The 26,579-nt window shown below is 61.9% G+C and overlaps 1 protein-coding gene across 1 annotated transcript; it reads right to left on the reverse strand.

Annotated features, from left to right (window-relative positions):
* Positions 1 to 236: 236 nt before the first annotated feature.
* On the reverse strand, positions 237 to 20,633 carry EPHB3 (EPH receptor B3). Its single transcript, XM_055126317.1, has 16 exons — positions 20,505 to 20,633; positions 12,870 to 12,934; positions 9,853 to 10,525; positions 7,428 to 7,583; positions 5,348 to 5,692; positions 5,094 to 5,218; positions 4,773 to 4,932; positions 4,532 to 4,640; positions 4,185 to 4,237; positions 3,202 to 3,324; positions 2,652 to 2,899; positions 2,082 to 2,297; positions 1,809 to 1,958; positions 1,501 to 1,694; positions 1,246 to 1,401; positions 237 to 1,145 (listed from the first exon to the last, which is right to left on the reverse strand). The coding sequence occupies exons 1-16, from the start codon at positions 20,599 to 20,601 to the stop codon at positions 1,037 to 1,039; spliced, it is 2,979 nt and encodes a 992-aa protein (XP_054982292.1). The 5' UTR covers positions 20,602 to 20,633; the 3' UTR covers positions 237 to 1,036.
* Positions 20,634 to 26,579: the final 5,946 nt, after the last annotated feature.

Consider the following 26,579-nt stretch of genomic DNA (forward strand, 5'->3'; position numbering starts at 1 on the left):
AGGCTGAGTGACTCCAGTTCGATGCCCCGGCACTCCATATGGTCCTCTGAGCACCACCAGGGGTGACCCCTGAGTGCAGAACCAAGAGTGAGCCCTGAGCACTGCCGGCTGAGGCTCCCCACGCCCCTCCACCACCCCACCAAAACATACCCCAAGGACTAGAGAACAGTGTGAAGGGCAGACGCTGAGGGACCACGGACAGGAGAGGAGAGCAGGGCGTCATCATCTTATTGCCTTTATTCTGCTGAAGGCCCAGCTGGCCCCAAGGGCTCAGGGCCAAGCTCTGACACGCTCACCCATGCTCTCTGTGCATCTGTACACGCACACACACTCCGACACGCTCGCATGCACGCACTCACACACATCCTGTCTCTGGCTCGGAGAGTCAGTCTCTGGGGGGCGGGGGCGGGGGTACAAGGGGCTGCTCCTCGGAGGGCCCCTGCCAGCCCCTTTATGACAGCACCAAGGGCGGGGGGGGGGTGGGGCTGGGCCCTCGGCCCCCAGAACTAGTCCCTGTGCAAACTTGAAGGTGCCAGGTGGCTGCCTCACGTCACAGGGTGTCACATTTCCCTGTGGCCGGAGTCCCCTCCCCCGATTCCTGAGGGAGGGGCCAATCTCTGCCTACCTGGGGGGGACCAGATCCCTCCCAGGGCTGGGCCCTGTGGATCTGGGGCTTATTCCCCAGCTGCCCTTGCTGGGAACCCGCCCCCCCGGCACTGAACAGTCAAGTCTGACATGGTGGGGAACCCCCCCACTGGAAAGCAGAAAGGCCTGGGCCCCGAGGGGCTCGGGGAGGGCTCGTTCCCCCTCTCCTAATCCGTCTTCAATATGAAGAGGTTTGGGCAGTACCGGCCTGGGAGGGAGCCCCAGCCTGGGGGAGAAGTCCCAGCGGGGGCCTTCTCCAAACTTCCATCTTCCGGGCCACCAGCCTGATGGCCAGGCACCCAAAAGTCCTCAAGTCCAGCTGGCCGGCCGGTTCCTGCGCCGTCCCGGGGGGCGGAGGGGCGGGGGACACCCTCCTGGTGGGATTCAGGTGTCAGACCTGCACCGGCAGCGTCTGGTTCATCTGCAGCCGCATGTCCTGGATACTGCTCAGGATCTTCTTCTGGTGGCCAGCCAAGGTGACCCCGATCCGGAGCAGGTCCCTGTGGCGAGGACCAGCACAGGAGGGGCAGGGTGAAGCTCTGTCTCCGGCCTATGCCCCCCGGACTCCACACCCCCCTCCCCAGCCTGCCCTCTACTCACTCTGCCGTCATCTGGGCCACCAGATCAAAGGATGCAAAGCCGGCGCTGACGAAACTCTCCTTGTACCGCCCCATCTTGATGGCGTCCAGCCAGTCCCCCACCGTCGTGAAGGTCGTGTAGTCGGGGACCGTGCGGTCCAGGAGGGGTTGGGACATGCTGCGGGGAGAAGGGAGGTGCCCGGTGAGCCCCTCCCAGCGAGGGGGGAGGCGGCGGCGGTGGCGGCAGGCTGGGGAGCAGGGGGGCACAGGCACTGACCCCGACTGGGCGCTGGCGATGACCTTGAGGCTGGCCGCGTTGCGGATGAGCTTGTCCAGGGTGTTGACGATCTGCGAGAACTTGGGCCTGAGGTTCCGGTCCCGCACCCAGCAGTCCAGCATGAGCTGGTGCAGGGCCGTGGGGCAGTCCATGGGTGGGGGCAGCCGGTAATCCTGCTCCACCGCATTGATGACCTAGGGCCGGGAGCAGGGATTGGCGGGGCTGAGCCAGGGAGCCCCGTGCCCCGGCCGGCCGCCGCCCGGCCCTGCCCCACCCCGCGCATGCGCGCGCAGGCCAGCCCCACTCACGTCCTGGTTGGTCATGTCCCAGTACGGCCGCTCTCCGTAGCTCATCACCTCCCACATGACGATGCCGTAACTCCACACATCGCTGGCGGAGGTGAACTTGCGGTAGGCGATGGCCTCGGGGGCCGTCCAGCGGATGGGGATCTTCCCGCCCTGGTGGGGGGGGCACACACCCTTCACCCTGCAACTCAGGGCTGGTCCCGAGCCCCCAACCCCTGCCTGGCGGGCCCGGCGCCCCCGCCCCACGCCCCGCGCCCAGCCCGCAGCTTCCTGTACCAGGGAGCTGGTGTAGGTGGGGTCCGAGGGGTCGTCCTCCAGGAAGCGCGAGAGGCCGAAGTCGGACACTTTGCACACCAGGTTGCTGTTGACCAGGATGTTTCGGGCGGCCAGGTCCCGGTGCACGTAGTTCATCTCGGACAGGTACTTCATGCCCGCCGCGATGCCTCGCAGCATGCCCACCAGTTGGATGACCGTGAACTGACCGTCGTTGAGCTGCAGCCCGTGAGCAGAGAGGTTGGGCTCAGAACCTCCCTCCCCTTCCCTATCCTCGCCAGGTCCGTCTTATGGCTGGGACCCTGCACGGTGGGGTGGGGGGGAGCCAGCCTCTGTAGTTAAGTGGCCCCCCAATGTGGAACCCCCAAGATCTCCCGCTCCCGTTTTACAACAAAGACTCAGACAGAGGGTGAACAGCCCAAGGCCACAGTGTCAGAGACTGAAGGGCGAGTGGTGACCCTGCACCAGGCCGGCCCCTCGGGTGAGTGTTTCTGGATCCCCACTGCTGGCCTGAATGGAGTCCCATTCAGGCGGGAGGTGAGGGCAGCGGGTGGACCGAGGGCCAGCTCTTACGCGGAGGAAGGAGTCCAGGGCACAGTTCTCCATGAACTCGGTGAGGATCATGACCGGACGACTCTTGGTGACCACCCCCTCCAGGCGGATGATGTTGGGGTGGTCGAACTGGCCCATGATGGAGGCCTCGCTCAGGAAGTCCCTTCGCTGCCGCTCCGTGTACCCCACCTTCAGGGTCTTGATGGCCACAAACACCTCCCGGCGGCCAGGCTGCTTCAGACGGCCCCGGCACACTTCCCCAAACTCCCCTGGAGGACACAGAGCACAGGGTCTAAGTCCCTTCTGGTTCTGTTTTTGTTGGGGGTCACGCCCAGCAGTGCTCAGAGGTTATTCCTGGCTCTGCACTCAGGGAATCACTCCTGGCAGAGCTCAGGGGACCGTACGAGATGCCAGGTTGGCTGCGTGCAGGGCAAGCGCCCAGCTTGCTGGACTATTGCTCCGGCCCCATAGAAGTCCTTTCCGGGATGGGCTGCTGCGCCCCCCACCTCTGGGCCCCGTCCCCGGGGGAACCCCTGGGATCCCCGCCCTGTGGTGCCGCCGCAGGACTCACCTGCTCCAATCACCTCCTCGATCTTGACACAGGACACGTCGATCTCCTTGGCAAACTCGCGCACGGCCTCGTTGGGGTCCTCATAGGTGAACGGGTCGATATACACCTTCATTCCAGGGGCAACTGGAGGAAGAAGAGGTGGGCCTGAGAAGTGGACACCTCTCAGGGCTGGGGACAGGAAGGGACCGCCCAGGAGACGCGTCCCCACAGTGGGCCTGCTCTGCCACTGCCCCCCCACCTGGGCTGTCCGTCCATGAGAACGCTCGTGACCATAAAGGTTGCCCACCTCGGATTCTTACTCTCCCTTCTCCCTCGTCTCTCATCGCGTCCCAACCCTCTTTCAAACTCCCTCGTTCCCACTGCCCCTGACCTTGGCCAGGCCTTCAACACTCAGACTATTGCAAGAGCCTCCAGGCTGGGCTCTGTGCCGCTGGCCTTTTCCCACCCATCTCTCCCGCATACCTGTCTCCCCAAAACAATGCACGCATTGTGCTCCCCCGAGAGCCCTGCGGATTACCGATGGCGGAGTCAAGTCCAAACTCCTCTGCCTGCCTCTCTCGACCCTCCTCGGACTGGCCGAGGCTGCCCAGCCCAGCTTCCCAGGAGTTGGCAGACCCACCTTCTCTCTGCCCCCACAGCCGGGCCCTCTCCCCACCCCACCTATGACCTTCCAGTGGCTCTTCAAGCCAGGAATGCTCTCCCCCACCCTCCCAACCCTGCTCGTCCATCCCGCCAGGCTCGGGCTTGGCGCGGGGCTGGCCGCCGCCACCTCCAGGAAGCCTTCCTCTTCTCTGAACTCTCCATGCCCTCTCTAACAGGAACATGGAGCTTAGCACCTAACTGCGCCCTCATGACTTCCTGCATGCACATATCTTGTCTCTTTCTGAGGATGAGCTGCCCAGGACGGTAAGGAATGAAAAAGGCAGGGGAGGGTGTTCTTGCCCCCCCCCCCCCCGCAAATGGGCACACGGAGACGGACTTACTGTACTGCTGGAGCTTCTCTGTGTACTCAGAATCTGCGGTGTGTCGCTGCTTCCTGCGGGGGAGGGGCAAGGGGAGGCCTGAGCAAAGCCCAGCAGCTCCCCGAGTTCAAGGGAACCCCCCCACCCCGCAGATGGCCTGGTGTCTGGTCCCATGGCTGGCAGGGACAGCACCCCCTGGGCCCGGGTCTGGGGAGTAGACACAAGCCTAGACTGCAAACGATGCTTTAGGAGTGCAGAGCCGAGGCGGGCAGTGGCCGATGGGAGTCGGCTACGGGGCACGGGGGGCTCAGCAGTGCCCGGGGAAAGCGCCTCCCAGAGTGGGCCTGTCCCCACAGGCCTGGGGGTACCTGAGGCAGACAACAGCGATGACCACAACAGCCGCCACGAACACCAGCCCCGCCATGGCAGAGCCCACGATGAGGGGAAGCTGCTCCTGCAGCTGCTGGGCCCCGGAGCCTGGAGGGGGGAGGCAGCGTGGTGAGGGCGCCAGGGGCTGGGGGCTGAAGCCAGGGCAGCAGGGCTGGGGCGCAGGGCTTGGAGTAGGGGCCCCAGGGCAGGGTGCTGGGGCCAGGGCGTGGGGCCGGGTACCTCTCTCGCTGGTGGTCTCAAACTCAGCAGGGTGGCTGTACTGTCCGTAGCCCGCCACCGTGCGGGCGCGGACCTGCACCACGTAGCGGGCCTCCGGCCGCAGCCCGTCCAGCTGCACAGAGTTCTTCTGGCTGGTCACCGTGGATGCAATGCCCTCGCTCTGCGGCCGGGGAGAGAAAAGGGGCATCTCAGGGGTGCTTCCGGGGTCCCTTCCCCACCCGAGTGTTCACAGGAGGCCCCGCACTGGGTGGGGGTGGGCGGGAGAGACCGCGGCGGCCTGCGAGAGGCCTGGCCGCCCGGCTTGCCCGCTGCGCCGCTGACCTTCTCAAAGTACTTCATCTCGTAGTCCAGGATGACGCCATTGGGCCGTTCGGGGGGCGCCCAGGACAGGGTCAGGCTGCTGCCCGTGCTGCTGTGCAGGTGCAAGGTGGGCACCTCGGACGGGGCTGGGGGAAGAGGGGAGGGGCGCTCAGCATAGGCTCCCAGGGGCTCTCTGGCTGCAAGGAGCTGGCCCCGCCCCTGGAGAGCTGGCCCCGCCTCCGGGCCCAGGCCCCGCCCCCGAGAGCTGCTCTTACCCGCCTGGTTGGTGGTGATGTTCACCGAGGCGTAGCGGGGCGGCAGGGGGCTCTTGCCCGACACACCGTTGACCGCCTGCACCTCGAAGGTGTATCGCGTGTGGGCCAGCAGGTGGCTGACGTGGACGCGCCGCTCAGTCAGGCCCAGCTGCCGGGGCACGAACTCCACGTTGTCGTCGCAGCGGGAGCAGGAGGGCGTCCCCCCGGGCCCCCCGCGGCACTTCTTGCAGATGACGTTGTAGAGGAGGTCGTCCCGGCCCCCCAGGTCGCGGGGCTCGCTCCACTCGAGGATCAGCGAGGTCTCGTTCACGTTGGAGATGACGCCCCGCGGCGGGGAGGGCACAGCTGCGGGGAGGCGGGCGGCGGAGAGAGGAGGGGGCGTTAGGGCCGGGCGGGGGGGGGGGGTCACCCTGAGTGCTGCGGGGTGGGGATGGGGGGTAGCTTCGGGCCTCAGGGGCCCCGCGGGAGCAGGGGGGTGATCACGCAGTGCTGGCCAGGCACCTGCTTCAGCCACCCTCGCCCCGCAGTGCTCAGGGATCACTGGGGCTTGGGGGCCCGCCACATTCAAAGCAAATGCCTTCCCCACTGTACCACGGCCCTGGTCCTACTCCAGGCCTTGCAGCTTTCTCCCTGCTGGGGCCTGGACCACCCTTTCACCTCAGTTGGCCTCCTCCCTCCTGCATTGCCTTCACGGGTGGATTCCTAGTCAGCCTTCCCGGCTCTGCCAGCAATCTCACCTCCTCCGGGAAGCTTTCCTTCATTCACCTGCTCTCTGACCCCTGTACTCCTCCCACAGGCAACTCCTGGGTCTCCCCGGCCAGCAGCACTGGCATGTTCCATCGTCCCTGATCTGACTCTGGCCCCTTCGGACAGCAGCTGTTATCTTTCTCCCTCTGACAGCACCGGCACCAAAGCCAGGACGGTGAGACCCCCATCTCAGCAGTTCTACACAGAGGATGGTCTAGCTCCCAGCTGTGTTATTGGGGTGTATCACACATGTGGGCTGTGCTCGGGGGTCATGATGGGCTGGCGACATGCAAGACAAGCACCTTGACCCCTGTACTTGCTCTCCGGCCACTAGAGTCAGGGGCCGTGTGTGAGTCATAAGTCCCTGTGGGCTCCTGTAACTTGTGACACTGTGTTTTAGAAATAAATTTCAAAAGGAAAATTAATGAATCTCATTAGGGGGATGGTGGCGGGAGGGTCTTGGACACGGCGGTGGTGGTGATGTAACTATGTACACCAGGCCCGTAAATGTCAACACTGGTATAAACACATTCATCATAATGAATTAAAAATGAAAAATGAATTTATGACTTGGTTTGATTTGCCGGCCTATTTTTCATACCTGTCGACCCTGGATCACATTAAAATTTCGAGTGATAGTACTGCGGGTAGGGTGCTTGCCTTGCACGCAGTCAGCCCAGGTTTGATCCCTGGCATTCTACCCACCACGAGTGATTCCTGAGTGTGGAGCCAGGAGTAAGCCCTGAGCACTGCTGGGTGTGCCCCCTCCAAAAAAATTTTTTTTCCTTGGGCAAAAAGGGGCTGCAAATGGGAAATAACCCCTTGGGTTTAAGCCCTGAGGAGCTGGAGAGATAGTACAGCAGGTAGGGTGTTGGCCTTACACGTGGCTTACTTGGGATTCAATCCCCAACATCCCAGATGGTCCCCTGGAGCACTGCCAGGAGTGATTCACGAGTACAGAGCCAGGAGTAACCCCTGAGCATCACTGGGTGGACCTCAAAACCTTAAAAACAGCTGGAGATACAGTACTGGAGGTGGGCAGGGCGCTTGCTCCATTCATTCCCAATCACACAGGATCCCTTGAGCACTGCCCAGGGGTCACTCGTGAGCACAGCACCTGCCGGAGGCCCTGTGCAGGGCTGGGGGTGGGCCGGACCATTTCCTGTGCTGGGCTCCAGACACGAACATGGATTATTAACTGAGCCCCATGTCCTGCCTTCCCCCTCAGGCCCGGTCACTTCCTAGCTGGGCCCTGGCTCAACAGCATATCCCACTTCCCCAGACTCAGTTTCCCTAGCTGGACGAGGGGCGCGGGCGGGGTGGTGAGGCTCACTGGTGCAGGCGCTGTCGGCCGAGTCGGAGTCTGCGCGGTAGAAGTTGTTGTGGCAGAGGCAGAGGCCGGCAGCGGGCGTGGTGGTGCGGCTGTTGGGCGGGCAGGGCAGGCACGGGCCCTCTCCCTGCTTCGCCTTGTAGCTCCCGGGGGGACAGGCTGTAGGAGAGGGGCGCAGAGGAAGGACATGCTCACCCCGGGCCCTGAGGAGTCCCGGAAGCCCTGCGCCTCCACGGCTATCTGGCCCTTCCCTGCCACCGGTGGGACCCTCCGGCTCCCGGGCCTGGGGGAGGGGCGTGGGGGGCCCCCCTGCTGGAACGACCCAACCTGAGCAGCAGCCACAACAGGCCTTTCACCCCACAGAAGACGCACGTCAGCAGATTCCACCCTGCCCCTGTCCCCCCACCCCAGGGCCTCCTGGACAAAGATGAAGACGTCAGCTCCATCAGCTGGGCTTGTCGGGGCAAGGAAGGGCTGGGGGTGGGGGGCAGTCCCCGTGCTGGGCTGGGACGCTCCCCCTCCTCCCTGCAGCCCCGGGAGCTCTCCCCTGGGGTCCCTCGGGACAGGTGGCAGGGGCCAGCCCCTCCCCACTGAGTTGAGGCCTCTCTCAGCCCCCGGCAGGGGCTGAAGGCAGAGGTGAGGGAGAGAGCAGGCAGGAAGGCTGGGGTCACCTGGAGGTCAGAGCCTCAGTGCCTCCACCAAGTACCCCCAGGACCTCCCTTCTCCAGCTCCCCTCTGCCAACCACACACGGCGCCCTGGGCAGCTCGTTTCCATCCCCATGGCTCAAACTTGAATGACTTTTTAAAGTTGGTTTTGGTGGTGGTGGAGGGGGCGGGGGAGTGGGATAAGGTAGTTGGGTCACACCTGCTGGTGCTCGGGCTCACTCCTGGCTGCAGAGGAATCAGTGCTAGCAGGCTTGGGGGACCAAATGGGATGCCAGGGATGCAACCTGGTCGGTGACAGGTTCCAGGCAAGTCCCTACCCGCTATCCTATCCAGCCCCAGAGCTCAAATATTTTAAGAGCCGATGACTTAGAGTAGTGAGAAAGGTGCATACAACCTGGACCCTGCAGGGGTGGGGCAGGTCCTCTGGGTGGGGGAGGGGGCTAATCTCCCCTCCCTAAGGTGAGGTTCCAGCCTGACTCCGAGCAGTGGGGGAGGGGGCAGAGGCCCAGTCGGCCGGTTGCTATGGGAACCAGCCTGCATTTCCTGCCAGGGCCCTGCAGAGTGTTAGCCCCTCTTCAGGCTGTCAGGCTCATCACCCCCACCCCCTGTCTCCACTTGGGGAGGGAAGTCTGGGGGCCGGGACGCAGGGCAGAGCGGAGAGGCCAGCCAAGGCCCTGTTCCTTTCCTCTTCCCGTGCCAGCCGTGGGGGCAGCACGCTGGCCTCACAGCCAGCCTGCAGTGCCCGTGCCCACATGCCAGGGCTGCACCCCTGCGTGGCCGCGGTGGCAGGACGGCAGCTCTGGCGCCATCCACGCTCCCCCCCCCCCCCCCCCGCCCCCAAGCAGGCCTGGGGTTCAGGCCCGAGACTCGGCCTCTTCCGGGCAAAGGGGACACAGACGGAGTCCAGCGCTAGGTGGGCGTGGGGGGCCATGATGGGGCGGGGCTAAGACCCGAGACAAGCTCCTCCCTGCACGGACGGATGCAGCCAGGAACAAATCATGCATCTGGTCTCACCTCCAGCCCGGCGTTGATTTGGGCTTCCCAGGCACCCACGTGGGTCAGCCCGCCCCACCCCTGCCCCCTGTGCACACGAGGCCCCTAAGGCAGGAAGATAAGGAAGTTCCTGCACCCCCCTCCCATCGGTCGGGATGCGGGGGCTCCCTGACCACTGTGATCAGGGATTTCTAATTCGGATTTGGTGGGGTTATGGAAAGTTAAGGTTTTGAGGTCTGGTCCACATAAGCTCATGGAAACAGCGTTCCCAGGGTCCACCCCCCGACTCCCCCCCAATCCAACCACGTCATTACCAATCAGAAGCACTCTCAGGAGCCCACACAGTCCGCCTTTAGGCGGCAGATCACAGACCAAAGTCAAAGGGCCAAGCAGGTGCCCACAGCCCACGTCCCTCCAGCTCTCAAGCCCATCCAGTGCCACAAAGAGCACCCTGAGAGCTGGACAAGGCGGGCCTCGCTGCCACCCTCCTGGTCTGCCACCAGCTTGCCTGGTACGCTGCCCGCCTAGCGAGGATCCCCCAGGCACGTCACTCTCACGCTAGTGCTTGCATTGTGTCTTCCCCCTGGCTACCCCCCCACCCCATGTCTGTCCTCCCCATCCCCTGATTGCCACCTCATTGCTCCCTCGGCCCTGGCTTCCCTCCACCCAGGACGGGATGTGGTTACAGACCCAGGCAGCTGATGGGCGTGGCCTTGGCCTGGCCCCGCCCCTTGACCCGCCCCAGGTGCCCAGGCCCCGCCCCACTCACGCCGGCACTGGGACTCCTTGGCAGCTGGTTCGTGGCCAGTGGCACAGGTGCAGGCGCCCACGGGCACCATCCACTCCCCGTCGCCGTTGCAGTAGAGCTTGAGGGGCACGGAGACCTCTACGGCGTTGGGGATGCAGGTGCCGGGGGCGATGACGAGCGAGGTGGGCTCGGAGCCCGTGAGGGTCTCGGGGAAGAGCGCAAAGCCGGCCGTGGTGGAGGCGCACTTCTTGTAGAAGGCGCGCACGGAGATGAGCGACATGCAGGCGCCCTGGTCCTGGAAGGCCAGGTAGAAGCCGGCCTTGGACAGCGGCCCGAAGCTGCGCACCTTGGTGTTGACCCGGCCCGTGTCCAGCCGCGAGAAGCTCTCGTCGGGTGCGATGGTGTCCACCTTCACGTAGGGGTTCTCCATCCAGAACGGGGACGAGGCTGAGGCCACGTCGCCGTCGGCCTCGTAGTAGAAGAGGTTGAAAGTCTCCTTGCAGGAGCCGGGGATGTTGGGGATGCTGTTGCAGTCCCGCACCGTGAACTTGAGCTCCACGTAGACCCGCTGCACGTCCCGCCGCCAGATGAAACCCGTGCGCAGCCAGTTGTTCTGGCTGGCCTCGTGCACGTTGCACACCTGGTATGTGCGGATGGGGTTCATGGCCTCGTCGTAGCCGCTCACCTCTTCCCACTGTGCGGGGGGGATAAGAGAGGGACAGATGGAGTGAGCCCCACCTGTGTTGGAGATGTGTATGTGTGTGTGTGGGGGGGAGGCAGAGTACACTGACGACATGGGCTCAGATCCCTGCTCTCTGCTGCTGACCCAGGTTGGACCCCCAGCATCCCATCTGGTCTCCTGAGCACAGAGCCAGGAGAACCCCCTGAACACTGCCAGATGTGGTGCCCCCCCCCCAAAAAAAAAACCCGAAAAATTCCCCCAAGGTCAGGAAGATTGATCACGTGGCTGGGGCACATGCTTTGCCTGCAGGAGGCCTGGGTTCAAATGTCAGTGCCCTTCACCTCTCTGCCTCCGAGAACAAAGACGTGTCAATACTGAGAACCAATCACCAAACACTGGGGGGACAGGGAGGCAAAGCAGGCTGGAAGAGACAAGAGACACTGGTGGAGGGTGGAAGGAAACTTCGGTGGTAGTGGAGTGTGGTCCTTTTCCCAGATGACGGTAACCTCAGAAACACTATCATGAAATGAAGAATGAAGCCACGTGTGGGGATACGGCTCTGAGGCAGAGCACCTGCCTCCCAAGTGTGATGTAGCTCTGGGTTCCATGCCCCATCTAGCCCCCCAAATAATCAAAATCGGGCCGGAGCCACAGTACAGCAGGCAGGGCACTTGCCTTGCAAACGGCTGACCCAGGTTTGATTCCCAGCATCCCATCTGGTCTCCTGAGCACCACCAGGAGTGATTCCTGAGCACAGAGCCAGGAGAACTCCCTCAACACTTCCAGGTGTGGCGCCAAAGGGAAAACAAAGGAAAAATTCCCCCAAGGTCAGGGAGATTGTTCACATGACTGGGGCACATACTTTGCGTGCAGGAAGCCCGGGTTCAAATCTTAGGCACTCATGCCTGTCTCTCTGGCCCCCCCCCCTCCAAACACAAGCCCAAGCACGGCCAGGAACAACCCTAGGGCAATGCAGCAGGAGAAACCCCCTGTGACCCAAAATCAAAACAAAGAAAGAATTAGCCCAAGAGATAGTACAGGGGTTAAGGTGTCTGCCTTCCCAGCAGTCAACCCCGCTCATTCTCCCCCATCACCTATGGTCCCCTAAGCACTGCCAGGAGTGATCCCTGAACACAAAGCCAGAAGTGAGCCACAAGCACAGCTGAGGGTGGCCCCAAAAGCAAACGAAACAAAACAAGAATTAGGACTTTCCATGAACCAAGCACTAAGAACAAAGTACTTGCATAAGTACTCTCTGAGCAGTAATAGTGACTTTCTCCATCTCTGTTTCATTACCTGTAAAATGGGGCTGACTGGAATTAAATGAGGCTGTGAGGAACTGAACCAGCTTAGCATATGCACCAGGCTTGTAAGCTCCCAATGCCTCCCGCCCTTCACTATGGCCACCACACTGAAACTTGAGGAATTGGAGGGGCCAGAGCAAGAGTATGGCGGGAAAGGTGCTTGCCTTGCACGCTGCCAACCTAAACTCAATCCCCGGCAACCCCCGCATGGTCCCTCAAGTCTGCAGGAGTGATCCCTGAATACAGAGCCAGGAGGAAGTCCTGAGCACTGACAGGTGTGGCCCAAAATCAAAGTAAATAAACTTGGGGGGACAACTCCATGAGGACCCTGCTCCTGGACTTCCCACTCTAGCGAAGAGGAAGCTGTGGCCCACAAAAGGGAACTGCCCGGTCACCGTCAGGCCTGGCTACCAAGCTCAGCGTGGCTGGCATGATCACCGAGAACTCAGGTGACAGGCACCACACAGTCTGGAAACAGGATCAGGAAAGGGAGGCTCAGGGCTGGAGCGACAGCACAGTGGGCAGGGGGCTGGCCTGGCACATACACATCTGACCCGGGTTCAGTCCCTGGCACCCCCAAGGTCCCCCCAAGCCTGCCAGGAGTGACCCCTGTGGTGCAGAGCCAGGAGTAAATCCTGAACACCACCTGGTGAGGCCCAAGGCCACCCTTCCCCACCCCCGTCCCACCCCCCAAAAAAGTGAAGCGCCTTGCTCAAGGTCACATAGCGCATCAGAGGCGGGGAACCAAGTTGCCCTGAGTTCCAGCCATGGGTCTTCCCCGTCACAGGAGAAAGCAAGAGGGCGAGAATGGACATCTCAGGGCTTCCAGGCAGGAGAGAGGGGACAGGCGGGGCTGAGAGGTGGGGACAGTGACCGTCCATGCGGGAGCAGGACGTGGCAGGGCTTCAGGGAGAGAGAGAAACTCCGACCAAGGAAAGGAGGTGAGTGATGACGCTGGGGCAGCCACAGGAAAGACAGACAGACACAGACGCACCCCCACCCCCGTGTCCAGCTCCACGGCGGGTGTGGGGGGGAAGACTCAGGATTCTTACCCCGCTCTCCGGATGAGCCGTCCACGCCAACTCAGACGTTACCCACTTGGTGTCCATGAGGGTCTCTGGGAGAACAAAGAGGAAAACAGTCAGAGGTGGAGCTCAGGATGGGGCCGAAAGAGAGGAGGTCAGCTAGGGAAGGCCGGGGACCCCACAAGGCCCTGGGCGCCCCTGTCCCTGAAGACATCACTGGGACGCCACTGCCCCAAAGGAGAGAGGGTGGCTGGGGTGTCTGTTACAAGCCCTGCGGCTTCATACAGGCACTCGCTCCAGGACCTTCACCCTGCAACAAACAGTATACGAAGACCCCCCCAGCCGCCCAGGCACGCCCAAGCCTCCCCCACGTAGACTCCGTTCCCACCCCCAAGGCCCAGCGCCTGCCCAGGGGCTCCCACTCGCCCGAGAAGGGAGAGCCGCTCTCCCCCGGGGAAAGTGGGCTGGGGGGCCCCCAGGCACCCAGTCCAGCTCCTGGATTGCTCGCCCCGTCTTCCCTGCCATGGTGGGGGTGCCTTTCCGGAACACAGAGGAGGAAAACCAATGCCCGGGTAAAGTGGCTTACGGGAAAAGTGTTGGGACCTGGCAAGGGGACAGCTTGGCGGGACAGCAGCTGTGTGAAGGCCCTGAGCTCGATCCCCTGCACACACACAGGCGCGCGCACACATGTACACATGTACACACACATACATGCGCACACGCACACACACCCTGGGGGTGACAGGCTGCAGGGCGGCTCAAATCCGTGTCTAACCCCACAACCAGTCCCCAGCCAGGCACTCGGATATCTGACAACCGTGCTTCTGTGACGGGGAATGGGCCAGAGCCTGGGAAGCCAGCAAAGCCATTCAGCAGCAGACACCGCGTCTAGGAAGCCTTCCCCGATCCCCACCAGCCGGGGTTGGAGGACTTCCTGTGTGCCTCTAGGGCCCTGGGCTTGGTCGTGCCCCTGACCCTGTTCCAGGCTCAGTGTCTGCCCTGACCCCGAGCCCAGCCACTGAAGGGTCACATCCCTTCCAGCCATCAGCCCCGTCTCACAGGAGTTCCACTCCGACAGCTCTGCTTCCGGACAGGGTGCCCCCCCCCCCGCCCAAATCGGACCTGGGGAGCAGAGGGAGGGGAGACGGGGGCAACCCTCCATCCCAGGGCCGGGGAGATGGGGCGGTCCTGTGAGACAACGGAGCAGCACGGGGGTCCCGGGGAAAGAGCTGAGCCACACAGCTGCCTGTGGAGGCAAAGAGGAGAAGGGGCTGTGGCCACCCGCAGCGGGATTTAAGGATGGGGCTCCCCTCCCTCCCCCTCCCTGCAGCAGCTGCAGGGGGAAGCTGTCAGGCCCCTCTGGCAGGACAGGCAGGCAGGCAGACAAACAGACAGACAGACACGGGCCTTGAAGGCGGCATGGCAGGGAAGCCCAACAGGGCGGGGGTCTCCAGCAGGGGCCGGGGAGGGAGGCAGAGGCTGGGCGGCACCGCGCTGGAGGATGTGCCCGGCCGGCTGGCCAGCAGCAGACAGGGGTGATGGCCAGCGGACGACTACAAAAGCTGGGAGACGGAGAGACAAGACGGCCCGAGGAGACAGAACCGCAGCGAGGGCGGCCTGAGCCCCGGCCAGCAGCACAGACGCCCGGCCCGGGAGCCCCACGCGGCCCGCCCCGGCCACAGGGCCCGGCTGCGCTGCCCGCTGCCCGGAGCTCCCACGGCTGCCTCGCGCTGCCTCTCTCCTCCTGCTCCCTCACTTCCTTCTGCGCGGTCTGTGCCAAACCCATCTGGAACTGTTTAAACCCAAATATTCAGCCCCCTCCCCCTCCAGCCAGATTCCTCTACAGTTTAAAACAAGCCCTGAGCTGGCTCCGAGCAGAGGGAGGGAGGGGAGGGGAGGAGGGGGGAGGCCGGCGGGGTTGGGTTGGGTTGGGGGGGGAAACGACACGACTCTTCATTTCTGTTTAATTTCTGGGGAGCGAGAGAGGGAGGGAGGGAGAGAGGGAGGGAGGGAAGGAGGGAGGGAGGGAGGAGATCAGCCCTTGGCCATCGCTCAATCTCGGCACATTTTTCCCATTAATGAGGAGGACTTGGATTTCGACTCATGTGCCGGAGGAAGGGCTCTGGTCACTGGTGGGGAGGGACCCGCTCTCAGTCCCCGCATGGCTCTGGGGGAGGGAAGGGGGCTGCTGCCCACAGCAAGATGGACACCCAAAGGTGCTCAGCCTCAGCCCCAGGAAAGACGGGCGCGATGTCTGCGGCCCTGGAGGGACAGACCCAGTCCCAGAGGCCACCTTTGCTCGCTGTGTGTGGCTGTGCGTGTGTGTGTGCGCGCGCACATATGTGAGCATGTATATGTGTGTCAGTGCGTGCGTACATGATGAGGAAAAGGATAGGAGACACAAAAACAAAAGAGGAACGAATGAATGCCCTCCATCCACCCCAGCTGCCTCCGACACCCCGTCTCCTCTGCCCGCCGTGGGGCTGGTTCCTCCCATAGCTGAGGCTTGGCCAGGCAGGGAACCCCAGCAGGAACCCCAAGGCCAGCCCAGTGGGTTTTCTGAACAGGGGTTCCAGACCCAGAAGTGGAACAACTATTTCAGGGTTCGAGGGGCCGTGGGGAACGGCCACGTGGCAGCAGCTGTGTGGCCCTCGGGGGGGGGGTACGCACACAAGCGCCCACAGACACAGACACACAGACACAGACACACACACACACACACACACACACACACACACACACAGAGCACCTTCTCTCCAGCTGGGCACCTTCCCTACCACTGGGGCCAAAGGGAGGCGACTCTATACAGAGTGAGCAAAACACACAAAGCCATAATCATCTGCACACACACACACACACACACACACACACACACACACAGAGTCTCTCCAGACACACGGATGCATATGGTCCTCTGCTGAGTCTCTCTCATATATCCACACACAGGGAATGTCTCTTTCCTACACGGGTTCCACTCGCCTCCGGCAACGACGGGCCCGTCCCGCCCTTGTGTGTGAGTTTCCTGAGACAGGGGCACCCACACAGAGCCAGAGCCCCAGCAAGGCTTTCTCCGCGCCCACCCCATGGCACCCACTATCGCCGGCACGTCAGTCCCGGGCACAGCCGCGCCTCGCCCAACACTCATACACAGCCGCATCAGCTGCACACACACAGATGTCCGCGCGCTCGGGCACGTGCTGCAGGCGGCTGCAGGCACAGAGGGAGTGTCCACGCCTCAAGTGTGTGTGGTCTCAGATTGCACACGCACACACACACCACACACACACACTCGGATGGGCACGAATGCACACACACATGCGCATGCACATGCACACATATGTGTGCACACACCACAAACACATGAGTGCATGCACACACGCACACACACATGTCCTCATGCGTGCACACACGTGCGCGCACACACACATGCACACACGCACACACACACACACAGAGGACTCCGTAAGCACGGGATCCTTCGAGGGGATGAGTCTTCTGTGGGACGGGAGAGGACAGCATCTAGTACCAAGTGGCCGCTAGGACAGTGACAGGGAAGGCGCAAACCCAGACAGGCTTCCGGGGGGCCCTGGCCGGGCTGGCTAGAGCTGTCACAGGACACGAGGCTGGAGAGGGGCAGGGCGCTGGAGAAGATTCTGGGTGCGGCGGGGTGTGGCCTCCCGGCTGAGCTCCCAGCGGCAGGCCACTTTATTGCCAGCACAGTGGCACTGTCACAAGGCCCCGAGCGCTTGGGCAGGGGCTGGGCCCAGGAGCACTCTTCACTCCCGGGCTTCCGGTGGGACTTCCCCACGGAGGTGGGAGGGGCGGGGCTGTCCAGGAGCCCCCCATGGAGCGCTGTCTCGGCCAGAGGGCCTCACTGGGCAGCCACGGCCCCACACCTGGCCTGGGGAAGCACCGGGGGCCCCCAAGCTCATGGGGCCACCGAACACTCAGCCTCACCCCCAGGCCCGTGCCACTCAGGCCACCCCACCCTGGGAACGGTACAGGGGGGGTGGGGGTGGGGGTGGCCACGGGACTCTCAGGGTCTGGCCCAGGAGCACAGGGTCTAGGATGAGAGAAGGGGGTGCCGGGAGCCCTGCCTGAGAAGAGGGAGGAGTGTCCACATTGGCCGCTGCTCCCCCAGGGGGTCCCCTCGCTGGCTGGATCCACCAGCCTTCTTGCCTAGGCAGGGGTACATTCGCAGGGGCCAACTCGCAGGCTCTGGGCACGAGCAGCCGTGGGAGGGGTTGGGGGGGCTTTCCCCTGCCAGGGGCGTGGAGCATCTCACTTCCCAGGACTCACTTCCCCTCCCCTGAGGTCCTCTAGGTTGGGGGGCGGAGGGAGGGGCAAGGGGCTGGCTCCGAACAGAGACTGCATTTGGCACTGGGCATTTCACTCTGTCCCTTGGAGCCAGAGGATTTATCGGGAAATCAACTGGCAAGGCGGGAGCAGGAGGAAGCAGCACAGACACGGCAGCCCCCAAGGGGGCTCTTGGTGCCCATCCTGCGGGACCCCTGCCCAGGCTGGACCCCGCTGCCCGCAGCACCCGTGGGCAGCTCCTCTCCCCGGGAAAGTGGCCCCTATGCGGGTCCTCTCTGGGGTCTGCGAGCAGTGAGGAATGGGGAGGGGTGAGAGCCTGGGGGGGGCTCTCGGGCTCCATCAGGTGCCCAGCTGTACCCCGGCTCCCTCCCCCCACCCCCCAGCCGCCTGATCCCGACAAACCAGTTTGACTCAGCACAACAGGCAGGGCTACAATTTTCCAACTATGCAGGGCTGGTGATTCAGCCTCTTCATGCTGTTTAATTAGTGGAAGGCCGGGTGGCGAGGCGGCCCTGGGCTTCAGCTCGCTGCCCCGCGGAGGCCACTGTCAGCGGCCCTGGCTGTTCTGGCTCAGGGGAAGGCAGTGTCAAGCAAACTGGTTCCCTTCAATACTTGTGCCAGCTCATGACAAACACAAAGGGGGGGCTGGGGGTGCCAGGGGCAATTCACACTGAGTGAGCCAGAGAAAGCCAGCCCTTGGGTTGCCACCTCTGAGAGGCCACAGGGGCTGTGTCAGAAGGACTCATGATCTCAAATGTTGGCCCCCGCCCCCCACTCCACCTGCAGAAGGGGGCTAGTGGAGGGGGCAGGGCCTCCCTTAGGATTCAGGTAACTGTTTCTTTTTCTCCAAAGGGTTCCTGGCAGGCATCTCCCCCTCGGGTCCGGGCACCCTTTCCTATCCCACGTCCCACTGCTGACCTTCTTGCCCTACTGGACCCTGTTCCCAGCCTGCTTGGGCCGCTGCTTCGGTGTCCTGAAGGGGGAAGGGGTCCTGGCGGAGGGGACAGGGGTGATACCGCACCGGAGAGTCCTATTTCCCAAGCCAAGGGGGACCCCAGGGCAACTGGTGGGCTGGGCTGGACAGAGAATCAAACCGAGGGGCAAAGCGTGGGGAATTCTTCAAACAAGGGCCAAGGAGAGGTGTGGACTGGGCCTTGGTGACCCCCACGTGCATGGAGAGGGAGGAACGCTCAGGTGCCCCTGGGGGTCCATTCGGGACAGCTCACATGGCTCAGGGCCACCCCCCGCCCCCCCCCCAGCCCAGGACTGGCCAGGTGGGAGGTGGGAACACAGAGGCTGGGACTCCCCAACATAAGGCTGCGGGACGGGCACAGGGTCCTCTGGCCTCAGCGCTACAGCTCGAGGACCCTGCACAGCACCCTTCAAATTTCCAGGACAGGGGTCCCCCAGGTGGGGGACCCTCTCCTTCCCTGCCCCCCCCAGCAGGGCTTGGGAACAGCAGCCCGACCCCTGAGTAACAATGGCCCTCTGTGCAGCCCTGCACTCCTGACCATCCAAAGCTCAGGACTGCAGAGCTGGGGGCTCAGCTCCGGAGAGGGGGACCTGGGGCCTTCTGGAGCGGAGGGTGGGAGAAAGGGAGGTCCTCTGGGCAGGGGCCGGCACCCGGAAGCGGCTCTCCCCTTCCCTTCTCAGGCACATTTGCTGGAGGTGGGCACACGGCACACTGGCCTTAGACCCACACTTCACAGCTGAGCAGGAAGGAGCAGGGTAAGATTAGGAGGGGACAATGGCCTGTTGGCCCCTCTCCTGGGGAGGGGTGTCAGCACCCCGTGCTCCCCGGAGGAGGCCCGATGGCAGCCAGCAGCCTGAAGGGTAAAAAGAAAGACCCTGGCGGAGGGAAAAAGAGAGGGGATGTACCCCAGTGCCCCCGAGGGCAGCCCAGCTCACCTGACCCAGACAGCCCTCGCCAGCACTAGGAACACACACCCGCACCCCCAACCAAGCGCTCCACCTCCCCCCCTAGCCTGTCTCACGCATCACCCCACCCCACCCCTAGCGCTGGTGCCGACCTGGGAATTCCAGCCCTGCGCTGGGCTGACACCCCCGAGGCACCAACAACAAAGCCCCGCACAGCTTTCTCACGCCTGCGATGCTATCGCGGCATGTGGGGGAGTGCGCGCGAGTGTGGGCGCGACCTCGGGGTGTCTGTCTGCGTTTGCGTGTGTCCACCCGTGTGAATCGGTCTGTCAGCGCCAGTGGGCCGGGAGGCGAAAGGGGCCGGGCGGCGGCCGGGGCTCTCGGAGGGCCCTTCGGGGTTCCGGCTCCGGGAGGAAAATCCGAAAGCACCCGCATGCCTGTCCCCGGCCCCGCGGTTCTTTTGCCTGCCAGCCTTTAAGTTTACCCACCGCCGCGCGCGCGCGCGCGCAGGGACACGGGAGCCATCCAAGTTACGCAGAACCCAACCCGGGGCTTTTGTTCCCAAACTGAGCCCGTGAACCCGGCGGCTTCGAGACTCGGAAAATTAACTACTGCCCACACCCCCGACTTCTTCCCCCCCCCCCCCGTTTCCTGAGCTTTCCATCCCTCTCCACGCAGGGAGCTGCCTCTCCTCTCACTGAACTGCTCCGAAATTCCTGGAAACTGTTCGTGTGTCTATTGTTTGTGACGAGTGTCGTGCCTCTCTGCTCCCCACGCAGGCTGTGCCAAGGGGCATGTGTGTGCGCCCACCAGCCCCTCAGCTGTCCATCCCAGTCCCGTCCTTTGGAAGTTGGGGCGACCCCCGCTCCCCCGCCCCCAAGCACATTGCACTGACAGGTTTCCCAGCGCCCGCGGAGGGCTTGCCCACTGAAAGGATAAGGCACCGGGTTGGGGTTAGGGTTGGGGGGGGGTCTCGGCGCTCCCTGGGGCAACCCCCACAACTTCAGGGGTGCAGCGGAGACTCGCGCACTCGGGGTGTCCTGCTAGCCAACGGAGGGGTGACCGCAGACGGGCATGCACCTCGTGTGCGGTTGGCGCTCGGGAAACCATAAACAATAACAGCCCCCGCCTCTCCACCCCCGCAACCGGTCCACCGACAAAGCGGGGTGCCGGCACTCACCCTCTCGGTGAACTCCAGCGGGGGCGCCCGCCCCACGACGTGCCTGCCCACCGGACCCCTCCTGGCCTGGCCTGGCCGTGCCGGGTGGCCCCGGACTCCTCGGCCAGGGGCCCCCCGCTTGCTCGGCGTGGACACCCCCGCGGCAGCTCGCGGCGCGCGGCCGTGACTTTCCGGGACGCTGCCGCCGCCCCGCGCTGCCCGGCGACCCCCGCGGTGGTCCGCCGAGCCCCGGCGCGCCCCTCCCGCGCCCCTCCCGCGCCCCGCGGACGCGCCCCCGGGCCGCTCACCTTCCAGCGCGCGGCAGCCGGCGGGCAGCAGCAGCGGGAGCAGCAGCAGCGGCGGGAGCAGCGGCGGTGGCGGCGGCGGCGGGCGGGCTCGGGCCATGGCCGAGGCGCGGGCTCCGGGAGCCGGGCCGGGCCGCGCCGGGCCGGGCCGCGCCGGCGGGGCTGCGCGCGGTCGCGGAGAGGAGGGTCGGCCCGGCGGGCTCCGACGGAGGCGCGCGCGCGGCCCCTGGAGCTCCGCGCGGCGAGGGGGCGATCCAGGCGGGCGGCTCCCGGGGCCGGGCGAGGCCGGCGGCGGACGCGGGCAGGTCGGTCCGGCGGGAATCTGGACGGACCGGTCCAGGAGGATCGCGGGCGCGGGGAGAGCTCGCGGCGGGAGGACGCGCGCGGGGCGGGCGCACGCGGGCACGGGGAGCGCGAGCGGTCGTCGTCGGCTGCGGGGGGCAAGCACAGCCAGCCGGCTCGCACCCGGGGCTCGGCCGCGCGCGTCCCGTCCGGGCTCCGAGCAGGGTTCTGGCGGCGCCGCTCACGTACTCACTTCTGCTGGCCGCGGCGCCCGAGCGGCCGCTCTGGGCAGGAGGGGCGGCCCCGCGCGTCTGTCCGTCAGCGCGGCCGCCCCGCCCCCGGCGGCCGCCCGCCCACTCGCCGCGCGCCAGGCGAGCGGGCCCGGCCTCCAGACCACTTCGCGGGAGTTCAGTTGGCGGCGCCGCCCGCAGGCCCGTCCTCCGGGTCCCCGGGGCCCGCGGCGGGCGGGGCCCGGGAAAAGATGAATTAGACTGGGCGGGGCCAGGCCGTCCGTCCCGGGGAGCGCCCCGCCCCCGGCGGAGCTGCCGGGCGGATACGCGAGCTGGAGGCGCCCCCCGGTGGCTTGCGCGTCGCTAGCCACGTCCCCACGTGTCCCTGCTTTCTCTAGGTACCTGCAGATGCCACTCCGTTGGGGGCGAGACCTGTTACTGAGAGCAGGCTCTTTTACTCATTCATTCACTCGTGCACTCATTCGTGTATGTGTTAGTGTTTTTGAGCACCTGCAGTTGACTAGTGACTTTCTGAGCTGCAGCCAGCGATGGGTGAGACAGGCTTGTGTTCGGTTGTCGCTGAACGGTGCTGGAAGCTAGCAGGAAGCCCCAGCCGAGAGTGGCAAGGGCAGAGTTCCCGCCAGGCATGGGTGGGGAATGGCTAGGTCCGCCCCGAGGAAATGACACAAAAGCTGAAATATGAGTAGCGGGTGAAAGAGGTGTTTGGGAGAGGGTTATTCTAGGCAGAAGCAGGTGGACTCTGTGGAAAGTCCCAGGGGCAAGAGCAAATGAATTTCCTTGGAGAAATCTGAAAGTTCAGATTTTTCTTTCTTCTTCTTTCTGCTCCTCCGCCTCCTCCTATCCCTCCTCCTCTTCCTCCTTCATTTGGGGGAAGGGAATTACACCTGGTGGTGCTCAGGGATTATTCCTGGCTCTGTGCTCAGGGGTCGGGGGGGGGGGAATAAATATATATATATTTGCTTATATATTATATATGTATATGTTTGTGCAGGGGATTGAACTTGGGTCAGCCACATGCAAAGCAAGCATCCAACCCACTTTCATATTTCTCCAGCCTCTTGAGATTCAAAATTCTTAAGTGTAGACTAAGAGGCTGAGGTGAACTCCTAGGAAGTTTGGAAATAGAAAAAGGGTTTTAGCTTTGTTTTGTTTTGTGCCACACCCCTCATTGCTCAGGGCTTACTCCTGCATTCAGGGATCAGTCCTGGCAGGGCTCAGGGGATTATATGTGGTGCTGAACATTGTACACAGGCAGACTGCATGCAAGACTGTACTATCTCTCCAGCCCATGAAATGAGCTTTATTTGACTCCTAAGAACTTCCTGAGGAGACCTAGAGTTTGAAACAGACATTACCTGAAAGATAAGCATGGCTACTCTGGAGAGGAGAAATGGATGAAGGAGGAAAAGGGTGGAAATGGGGAGATGGGAGAAGAAGCTGAGTGGTGATTGGTGGAAGATGGTGTGCGGACTACGGGGGGTAACTGTGGGCATGGTAAAATGGGCAGAGCATTTTCTGAACTCTGCCTCCATGTTTTTGGAGGCAGAGTTCAGAAAAAGGATGATTACCTGGTTCAGAGATTTCTGGTAGAAGAGATGTCAAAGGGACCTCAGGTTCCTGTTTGAGCAAGTGGGATTTTTATTCCATTTTCTCAACAAACATTTACAGAACATGATAAGCATGAAAGCAATAGGTTCCCTTGAATGGGAGCTGTTACAGTAGACACAACTGTTCTGTAGACACAACTGACAGCTGGAAGGGTGAGTGACCGGTCCCAAGTCACAATTTTAATAAGTGTCAAAGCTGGGATTTGAACCTAGAATTGTATAGCTTCTATTTCAAGAACTTAATTTTATTGTGCTGAGATTGAACCCAGGTCACATACATGCCAAGCATGGGTTCTCCCACTGAGCTATGCCCTGACCTTTTGCATTGTGTTTAGACTCACTCATTCCTCTTCTTTACAGATCTGAGGATCATCACTGTGCTTGTTAAAATCTCAGAATCCTGGGGCCAGGGATGTAGCTCAGCAGTAGAGCACTTGCCTGGCATGTATGAGACCCTAGGTTCAACTCCTGATATCATAAAAATGAATGAGCAGGGGCTGGAGCGATAGCACAGCGTGTAGGGCATTTACCTTGCATGTGGCCGATCCAGGTTCGGTTCCCAGCTTCCCACATGGTCCCCTGAGCACCACCAGGAGTAATTCCTGAGTGCATGAACCAGGAGTACCACCTGTGCATCTCCGGGTGTGACCCAAAAAGCAAAAAAACAAAACAAAACAAAACAAAAAGAATGAACAAACAAGCAAAATAAACCCTCAGGATCCTGAGTCCCCAACAAAACCTTTAGAATCCTGAGTCCCACTCAGGTTGAAAGCTGCACACCAAAAGTAGACTATAGACCGAACATGATGGCCACTCAGTACCTCTGTTGCAAACTACAACACCCAACAGGAGAGAGAACAAAAGGGAATACCCTGCCACAGAGGCAGGTCAGGGTGGTGGGGGTTGGGGTGGTGGTGGTGGGAGGGATACTGGGAAACATTGGTGGGGGAGAATGGGCACTGGTGGAGGGATGTAAACCAATGCAAACATGAAAGTTCTTAAGTTTGTAACTGTACCTCACGGTGATTCATTAATAAAAAAAATAATAAAAGAGGAGGAAAAAAAAAAGAATCCTGAGTCCCCTGGTTCTTAACTCAGAATCTCTGGTATATAGGGCCCAGGAATCTCCACTCACAAGGCACATCCCAGGCGACTCTGCTGTGAGGCTGATTCTGACTCATGAGACACTTTCACCAACTAGCCTCCCAGAGAGGGTGCCAGAAAAACAGCCCCCCACAGTCCTTGGGCACCCTCTCAGGAGAGCCCTCCCTAGGTTTCTGGAAGTGCAGAGTAACAGATGAGATTCCGGGTGACAGGGATAGACATAGTGCTGCAGGGAAGGTGCTTGCCTTGTAGTGCATATGGCCCTGGTACCACACAGGGCACCTGAGCACCACCAGGGGTGATCCCTGAGCACAGCCAAACTCTGAACACTTCTGAGTCTGACCCAAGGGACCAAACCAAAACCACAATGAAAACAGACTCCAAGTGACCTCCAAAACCAGAGGGTCACACTTGAGCCCTCTGAACAGGAAGTACCACACAGTTCAGAAGTTCCTTACCACAGGGGTTAAGACGCTTACCTTGTCTGTGGTTGACCCGAGTAACGACCAAGTACTACCCAGAGTGGACCCTGAGCAAGATAGGATGTGACCCAAACCATTCCCCCTCCAGTAAAAATTAAAATAAGTTTTCTGAATATTCAGTCAGCAAAAGTTAATTCAATACAGTGCAGTGGGTTGGGCATTTGCCTTAGCAAGCAACCAACCCTGGTTTGACCCAGCACCCCATGGGGTCCCCTGAGCCCTGCCAAGGAGGGATCACTGAGCACAGAGCCAGGAGTAAGCCTTGAACACTGCCTGGTGTGGCCCAAAAACCAAACACACACACACACATACATGCGCGCACACACACACACACACACACACACACACACACACACATACATGCACACATATTAACCTTGACAAGAATCCAAGGTGTTTCTCAGGTGAAGAGGGGTCTCAAATGGACCACGTTTGAGCATCCCTGGTCTTGGAGCTCACAGTGCCTCTCTCCCGATGTAGCCCAGAAAGCCAGAGGCCGGGGTAGGTCTGCTCGCTCTGCAGCTCCCTTCCCGGGGTGCTGGTTGGAGCTGGGTTGGGGGATCGTATTTTGGGCGGGTGGCCAGGCTGTGCGGCTTCCAGCTGAAATTCTGGTCGTTGTAAGGCGGATCTGTGGCTGGCACTCCTGTTTGTTCAGCATCTATGCCAGCCTAGGCCTCGCCCTGGACAAACACATACGGCAGTCACTGCGAGCCTTTGTTCCTGCACCCCCATAGAAAGGCAGTGCGGGAGCAGGGCCCCATCCTAACCGGAGGCTGGCACTGTGGTTCTCACAGTGTTGCTTCCTGATCTAGAGGCTGGCAGAGCAGGGGCACCCGACACAAGTGACTCCATTCTGGGGCAGAAAGGTGACATCCCCTCCCCTGGGCAACCGAGCAGGGGGCAGGAATCCGGAGAGCAGAGGAGCAGGGACGGCCAAATAAGGAAACTGGGACACCCCCACACACCTCCCTCCCTCCCCCCAACACACACACACACACACACTTTGCTTCTGGGCCAAGTGGGTAGAAGGTCACCAACGCAGCCAGCAGGGTTGATTTAAACAGAGGGAAAAGATTGAGACGGGCATCTCTCTCTGAACTCATCATCCTTAGCCCATCTGGGGCTGGGAGGAAGCACACTGTTGAAGCAAGAGCTTGGGCTTTGGCATCAGAGAGGACCGAGTCCAAATCCTGGCACAGCCACTGACCAGCTGGGGGACTAATGATAAGAAGCTGAACCTTTCTGTGTCCAAGAGTCCCCAGGAAGGGGGATGGGATGGAACCAAGCTTCCCTCACAGAGATATTATTAGGATGCTCCGGCCACGGGGCCCGGGAGCGCTGCAGTTGGCTAATAAATGGTCCCAGTGATAATTAATGTCCAGTCCCCAGAACACATCTGAGAACCCTGTCAGTTTGGGGACAACTAGAGGAATGTGTCTGAATTGATTTGGGACTTAATGTCCTGCTGTGACCAACTTTGGATTTTTCTTTAAAAAGATCACAGGTTCAGGAGGTTATTGGTTGGGGATCATCTCAAGAAAGACAAAACTGGAATAAGAGTTTTGAGGCAGTCAGTGGTGGGTTTGGTGGGATGAGTTCTTTGGTGCTTTGGGAAGAGACAAGGGTGGAGGCAAGGAAACCCCAGTGAGGGTCCCACAGGAAAAGCTAGCTGCTGGTGAGGGTCTCCCAGGAGGTGGTTATGTGGCTTAAAGCACCTTTCTTGCAAGCACCAGGTGGTGAGTTCGATCCCCAGTGCTGCCCACATGTTCCCAGCACCTGGAGGTGCTGCTGATCCCAGCACAGCAATGAGCTCTGGCCCATGGGGGCTGGATGAGTATGAGCTCTGCCCCTAACGATGTGAGCACCCAAGCCACATCCAGCGAGCACTCGTGTTAAATGAGTGCAATCCCCAAAGAGAGGCCATGCAAGAAACTCACCAGAAATGTGGAGTCCCCACTCACCGGAAACATGTGGTCTCCCCTGCAAACACCATGGCCAAGCAGCACCCCCCAAGTGTGTGTGCACCCCGCCCCCCACCCCACCAGCACGGCAAGAGCATCCACAGAGGGAAGAGAATGTGGGAGGAAGAGCTGATGGCGGCAGGGCTGGAGTATGGCGGGCTGAGCGACTGGTGTGTGGCCACTTACAGGGAGAGAAGGCAAGATGGGGTGGGGGTCCACTGGGTTGTGGAGGGAAGGCAGGGGACGGAGATTGGCCAAGTGGGGTCTTGGAGCACACAGATGGCTTCACATTGCCCACTGCTCTGCCATCCCAGTCCATGTGTGCATCTTTTGGGATGGGGAGGGGAAAGGGGTTCAGGTCACATCCCTCGGTCCTTAGGGTTCACTTCTG

This window comes from Sorex araneus, chromosome 2, assembly GCF_027595985.1.
Source record: "Sorex araneus isolate mSorAra2 chromosome 2, mSorAra2.pri, whole genome shotgun sequence".
NCBI classification, from domain to species: domain Eukaryota; kingdom Metazoa; phylum Chordata; class Mammalia; order Eulipotyphla; family Soricidae; genus Sorex; species Sorex araneus.

What these genes read in the sequence shown, in the direction of transcription:
- EPHB3 (XM_055126317.1), bottom strand. Translation starts at nt 20,601, where the DNA reads ATGGCCCGAGCCCGCCCGCCGCCGCCGCCACCGCCGCTGCTCCCGCCG. An exon ending in AGAGAAGCTCCAGCAGTACA is followed by an intron (nt 3,325 to 4,184) that starts GTAAGTCCGTCT and finishes TTCTTCCTCCAG; the next exon opens with TTGCCCCTGGAATGAAGGTG. An exon ending in GGGACATGACCAACCAGGAC is followed by an intron (nt 1,695 to 1,808) that starts GTGAGTGGGGCT and finishes TCCCGGCCCTAG; the next exon opens with GTCATCAATGCGGTGGAGCA.